The 6987-nt window shown below is 35.3% G+C and overlaps 1 protein-coding gene across 1 annotated transcript; it reads right to left on the bottom strand.

Annotated features, from left to right (window-relative positions):
- Positions 1 to 3994: 3994 nt before the first annotated feature.
- On the bottom strand, positions 3995 to 6745 carry LOC115442464. Its single transcript, XM_030167504.2, has 3 exons — positions 6682 to 6745; positions 5608 to 5808; positions 3995 to 4170 (listed from the first exon to the last, which is right to left on the bottom strand). Exons 1-3 carry the CDS (start codon positions 6719 to 6721, stop codon positions 4022 to 4024), a joined length of 390 nt encoding a protein of 129 aa, XP_030023364.1. The 5' UTR covers positions 6722 to 6745; the 3' UTR covers positions 3995 to 4021.
- Positions 6746 to 6987: the final 242 nt, after the last annotated feature.

The following is a 6987-nucleotide window of genomic DNA, read 5'->3' as shown; positions in this document are numbered from 1 at the left end:
TATACATCATTTTATTTCTTCTTCCCTGCCAGCCCGAGCTGGCTTCTTTGTTTACTAAGTATATTTTTCATTTATTTTATTTTCAATATAAATTGTCTTTGTTTATATAAGCTAATTTAATTAAGTAATAATTAAATATTCTCATGTACCTTGACTTATCATAAGTGCAACTATGTTAGCTTACGTGATGAATAAAGCATTTTATTATTATTTTATATTTTTATTTAAAAAAAAAAATACCAAAGTTACATTATTATCACATTAAGTATTCTACGTAAGATAGCTCTATCGGTTCTATAAATAAAAGATAAAAACCTGAGTATTGTTATTATTTGCAGACTTTTGAGAAGTTAGATAAGATATTTGCAATAGCATAACGTCACTTCGTCCGAATATAATAAGAATATTTATATTCCACATCGTAGCCAGTGTAACTACTGGACATAATTAGACTTAACATCTCATGTTTCAGGATGGCGAGCGCAGTGGAATACCAAACAATACTTTGTTATTCAAGGAGTTGGATGGTGTTTCTACTGTTTATGGGCGGTCCTATCGCTTACACGTAGGCGAACGGCAAGCTAGTCTCGGCACTCAAACCAATAAAAAAAATTACACACGGGCAATAGTAATATTGCTACCCGTGTATAATAAACGATCTTACTAATAGAAACACTAATAAAGGGACCCTAATACTGCGAATATTTACACCTCTCAATACTGCCCTGCTAATCTCAAAAGCGGTATATCAAAAAAATCAAAATCTTAATTTTTATGTCGTCAGATAGCTTAAAGTAATACCCATCCGTACCTAAATAACTGTATCTTGTTTAGAATTTGTTGAAAAAACTTAAAAGAGTTTCTTTATCTCAGTTTTACATGCAAAACTATAAAACTATATTTACAGTAAGCGGCGATAGCCTAGTTGGGTGTGGAATGTACTGCCAAGACGAATGTCCGCAGGTTCAAATCCCAAGGGCACGCACCTCTGACTTTTCTAAAAAATCATGTGTGTATTCTTTTTGAATTTATCGTTCGCTTAAACGGGGAAGGAAAACATCGTGAGGAAACCTGCACATCTGAGAAGTTCTCTATAAGAATTTCGAGGGTGTGTGAAGTCTACTAATCCGCACTAGGCCTGCGTGGTGGACTAAGGCCTAATCCCTCTCAGTAGTAGAGGAGGCCCGCGCTCAGCAGTGGGCAAGGATATAATACAGGGCTGATATTATTATTATTTATATTTACAAAACTTCGATTATGTCGAAATAAGGTTTCCCTGACATATCTCTTTTGCCTTAGCACGGCGGAATAGTCCTCTACGCTGGCTTAGTGTCGGTTGCACTGACGAAGCTTCCATATAACCAGATTGTGCCAGCTTTCCTTTCGTAATTTATGTAAATCTAGTAATCGTTAGAACGATCTGCAGACCACATACATATTAGTACCTATATTATCTAATGTCGGTTTCCCTTTCAGACTATTTCTGTTGGTTTTATAGGGCGAAATACTAAATCATTAGCCGTAAACTGTTCGATAACGTTTATTTACACACCACAATGACAAAAGTACGTCCGCACGGCGTAGTGCTTGTCATTGTTCTGAGGCGTAGGGCCGAACCAAAGAGAGAATGTTGCCAGTAAAACGAAAAATATATGGTTATGATAAATCTAACAATTTCATCTGTCGCCACTGGCTGGTTGTCAAATATCACATACTATCAAAATTCTTAAGGTGGTAGCTCAAGGTCCATTTTCATACATTTTGTTTCGGCTTTAATCTGGGTAACTAAACAAGTATTGGCAAGTAAAGAATTTAAATTCACGTCTAGTTAGTGATTAGTTCTTGCAGTTGAAGAAAAATGTAAAAATAATTAATAATCATGGATATTTCTGCCTTTAAAATTTCGTCATATTAAATTTTTCAACTGCGAGAACTAATCACTAACTAGACGTGAATTTAAATTCTTTACTTGCCAATACTTGTTTAGTTACCCAGATTAAAGCCGAAACAAAATGTATGAAAATGGACCTTGAGCTACCACCTTAAGTAGATTTTTCATGTATGAAACTGCGTCAAAATGTGTTCCTTTACACACGACAAAACACGAGAAAAATTCAGTGCTTATAAAGGTCAACGCATGTACAGTCATTGACAAAAGTAGTTGAACAATTTAAAAAATTCAAAACGCTTATTATTTTTTCTTAATCTTTAAAAAAGCCAACGGTATTGAAATTGCACTTTAGAAAAAAACGATTGTAGATAAGAACACAAAAGTTAAAACGCTTGGAAATTTTGAATTTGTTCTGCTTTTGTGGCCGACTGTACCTAAACACATGTTCAATTGAAAACTCATACAAAAGTTTTTCATGGCTCGTAACTGACGTACGTCCAAGTTTCCCCACATTTGTTTGAGGAGAGCGGGGAGGAATATTAAAAGAGTGTTTTAATATCCGTCTTTCTTTTTCTGATTTCCATATTGCGGTCGTCTGACGAATTACAGCTATAATAACTCCAACTGTACTTTTTAAAGTATATAATGATTAATATAATACTATATATTGCCTACGACTCCGATTGCGAAAAGTTTTTCAGGGATAAAAAGTAGCCTATCAGCAGAAGTAATATAGCTTTCTATTAGTGAAAAAACTAATTTATTTAGTATTATAATTCTTGAGATTTAAACAAACAAACACTTCAGATTTATAATATATTAGTATGGATGTATAAGCATGGGTTTGTCGCAATGACGAAAGTACTTCTTACTATTAATTACCTAAGTGTCTCAAACAAATAAATCGAATAGGACCTTTCCTAACATTGATTATAATCAGGACAAAGTATTCCGCCAAACTTGTTATTTTAGTTTCCAATACCCAATAATTTTGCCAGGGCCGGCCTTAGCAATTGTGGCGCCCTGAGCTACATATTTTTGGCGCCCCTTTTTCTGAGAATCTTTTTTTTCCTTGGCGCATCCCTAGCTTTTTTGACGCCTTCACTAGGAGTTGGCGCACCAGGCAACCCCGTCTACTCCTCTACAGAGACCCCTTACGCCGTGGGCAGCTAGAAGCGTACGTTACCAAGGTTCACAGGGCTCCCTTGGCGCCTGGAGCGACCGGCTCTGAATTTAGTTTTTTTTTTTTTTATTTAGCGCCGGGAGGCCGTAGCGTTTTGCCCGTCATGCCACCCTATTATCAGGTCTATCGCCATATTGTACAAATGTGGTGAATTCAGAACCATAAGGGTCTAGCCTTAGGATCGATTCTCAAAACAAACAAAAAAATGAGAGACGGATACAAGTCTGGTGATATATCTGTCGGTGTATTAGCAGCTCTGTCGATACTTCATAACAAGGCGTGAAGTGTAGACATACGTAATGAATAGAAACGGGGAAGAATTAGTACGTTCAGCTCAAACGAAAGTTCTGCAATACGAAACGTCACCTAATTAAAAGTTGGACTATTGTGGGCCATGTGCTACTCTGAAATCAGCCAGCCGAAACTCGAACAGTTTTTAACTTAAAATGAAGTATGTGGAACTAAATTTGTTTTGTATTAATAAAAAGATTTCTTGGTTTTTGACAATACCCTTAGTCAACATGTGAAGTCTAAATAACAAGATACCTACATAGGTATAGCGCAATAATATACAGATAAAATGATTTTACTGTAATAATAGTTGACCACTTCGGAAATTTTATTTGCAAACTTCTAAGATTCAAGTGGAGCATTAAAAAACATAACTATGTATATTGAAACCCCTAAAATATTGTTTAACGAAGCCCATGGAAATTTTTGAATTCTGAAAATAGTCCGTGACTGCCAAAACATTAAGAAACACGATCCTAGCGTATGCTTGGTCAATGGATATGTAACAGATCGGCATATATTGAACACAGGCTTTTTATGTTTTCCTTGGCTTTTTGTTATTCGTAATCATTATCATCGAACCCACGAACCTCATATTGTAAATACTCGTTGAGATTAACATAAGAAACTGTATTTTCAGTTATTTATTGAAAGTACTAAACATTTTCGAATATCTTCTTGATGGACTGCAGGTAATGGGTTGCGTTCTTGCCGAGCGCCACCACTTCTTCTGTGTTGCGTCTTCTGTCAGCAACCTCACTGTGATATTCTTCAACGCTCTCCGCTGCGTTATGATGGCCAGTATCTGAATTCAATTGTTTTTTTTTTTATTTTGAAATAGAACCTCTTTGCGGATTTTATATTATAATTTTCCCCCAACCACGTGACCACGAAGGCTGCAGTCCTCGAAACGTCGGGAAAAAATCATAATATAAACCGCGATAAAGTCTGCAAAATATTATTTCAATGTCTAACATTCGCGTAAACATAGAAAATCATTTTGAGTACTACTAATAAAATTAAAACGTTTCGCCCCGGCTTCAGTCTGTAAAAATTAAATTAAAAGACACAATAATGATATTAATAGACCATTCCTCTCTGACACTATTTGGAACATAATAAAAGTGTAAATAAAAATCTATTTTAATGGTAAATATTGAATTTCCGAAAATGGTAGGTAAACTTCGTCGCGTCGTCTCGCATAAAGGATTGCTTCAAACTTTACGAATCCAAACAATAAAACTGTCTTTATCTTTTTGTGGGTCTTTTATTTTAATTGTCTTTTTATCAGAGGTTTGGAATTGGGTTCTCTGAAGGAATGGATGTTTGTGCAGAGACAAGCTTCGCTATAGATATCGCTTATAGCAGGCTATTGTGACTAATCTGATGTCTCGCAAGATAAACGCAGTACCTACGCAGTTAATGATTATAGAAGTAGAAATACTTATAAACTTTTCTATGCAGAAGTTTAAACATCACTTTTAGGTAGACGTCAGTTATTTGTTAACGGAGTGGTTCGTATGCCGCACAATTACAAAAAAAAAAAAACAAATCCAGCACACCAGAAGTACTTTGTATCTAGCCAAAATGAAGGACGGTTAAATTAGTTAAGCTTGCCCAAAGTGTACTTTCTATAAACAAACTTCCTCTTTCCATTAGTTAAGACTTCATTAAACTGTACAAACATATTTGTACTTCTCTAAGGAACTATTTAATTCAATTGTACATAATACGTTGAGTCAACGTTGGGATTTTAATCTCGTCCCGATTCAAGATTCCCCAAGGAATGGTGGGTGAATAAATAACGTAATCCATGCCTTTGCCCGTATTCTGATTTTTATTCCCTATTTAGACGCATGTAGGTTCTTTAAATAAAATTACGTAATTCGTCTTCTCGTGGTTTTTTTTATGTATTTACATTTTAGACTGTAATACATAATGTGTAAATTTGATAGTTCATGAAGAAGAACGAATTAAATTACTTTAAAAAGAATGTTTGCCTATGCTGTTCTTTTGATACAGCCCACCAATTAATCACTGAAAAAAAAAAATTAATACCTGCCAAATCCAATACAAAAATCATAAATACCTGCCGTCGGACCTCAGTGTGAAATTGCGTTCTTAATTGAAAGCAATAAAGTCTCAAACCTCAATACTACTTTGTAGAGTAGTGGATACAATGAACCATCAGGCGAGTGCTTTACTGGCCTAATCATGGAATCAAAAAATTATGCCACCATACCTTCACCATCACTGTAATCAGTTCGCTTCTGAACCCTCGAGTCGGCCTGCTGGCTGAAGAGACTGGAAGCCCTCCTGATGATCTTATTGAGCTGGCCTGCCACCGGCGAGGAGGCGATCTGTTTGGCTATCGTGTGGACATCCTCCAAGTCAGCAGTCAGGAGTATATAGCTTTGCGCCACATGGTATACGGACAGGAGAGCTGGTACAATATTATATTATAGTGCTGATTTGCGTTACCGGGTTTTATTATTCTTATGATTTCACAACAGGTTTGATTTATAATAATAGTTACAGTTAAGTAATTGATTCCATCCATCCATCCATTTGATACGTAATTCGTCCCCCTGCGTTACCTAACTGGTTTGTGATCACCAGCTCCCATTGAACCCTTTTATGCTAAGAGCGGTGTGGTTGATTTTGAATGAATTGGAAGGGATAGAGTTCAGTTCCACGCGAAGCGCCATATTCACAACAGGTACCTATACCTTTTTATATTGATTATGAGACATTGGTAGACCATTATAAATGGTTTGGATGCTTATAAATACATTCGGCAGCAAAATCGTTCGCTTGACAAAAAATATTAAATATTTATATTTTATAATATTATTATAGACAGTTTGTAAGCTCAGGTATCTCGCAATCAGTTTAATAAACGTCCTTTCTGGATCCTCCAAGGAGTAAGGTACAACAGTTTCATTCATATGGTGAGTCGTGACCCATTTACTTGCACGTATAAAAGGTGTTCCATATTCAGGAGCAAAAACGAAATGAAGATCCAACGGATTTTGTTATTTTACGTCGTTATTCAGTGTTATCGATGTGAAAAAAGGCATTATATAAAAAAGCTCAGTAATAATAAAAATAAAAGGTTTGTAGCTACTATATTATACCTACTATAAGTAGTAGGTATGGGTAGGTATTAATTTTGTTTACCTACAGTTTAGTTTTCCTCAATATAAATAGCCGATAGGCTAACATAATTATTCACGCTGCAGTAGGTAGTTATTCAAATAATGTACTTAAGTGTGTGGACTTTTAATTTTACGCCATAATATATCTAAAAACTTACTTAAAATATGGAAGCCAGTCGTCATCGTAATAATTTGCATTGGGAAGTAAATTAATGATGTCGATATTAAATAATCAAGATTTATTAGTTAACGAGAATTAAAATGAATTTTATTAGGTGTGAAATTGGCTAGATAAGTACCTACCTACGTAATACCTATTGTTTTATTCGTTATTTTATACTTTGCCCAAAAAACATGAAAAAATACTAAGGAAACTGTGCCCTCTCCGGCGCCAAATTGTTTCAAATAGAAATATTATTTCCACAACGATTACCTAGGAATGAAATAACCATTATGGTTCTACA

Source organism: Manduca sexta, chromosome 7, assembly GCF_014839805.1.
Source record: "Manduca sexta isolate Smith_Timp_Sample1 chromosome 7, JHU_Msex_v1.0, whole genome shotgun sequence".
Lineage (NCBI taxonomy): Eukaryota > Metazoa > Arthropoda > Insecta > Lepidoptera > Sphingidae > Manduca > Manduca sexta.
The sequence above is the reverse complement of the archived record's forward strand: the minus strand, read 5'-3'. Positions and strand labels throughout refer to the sequence as shown.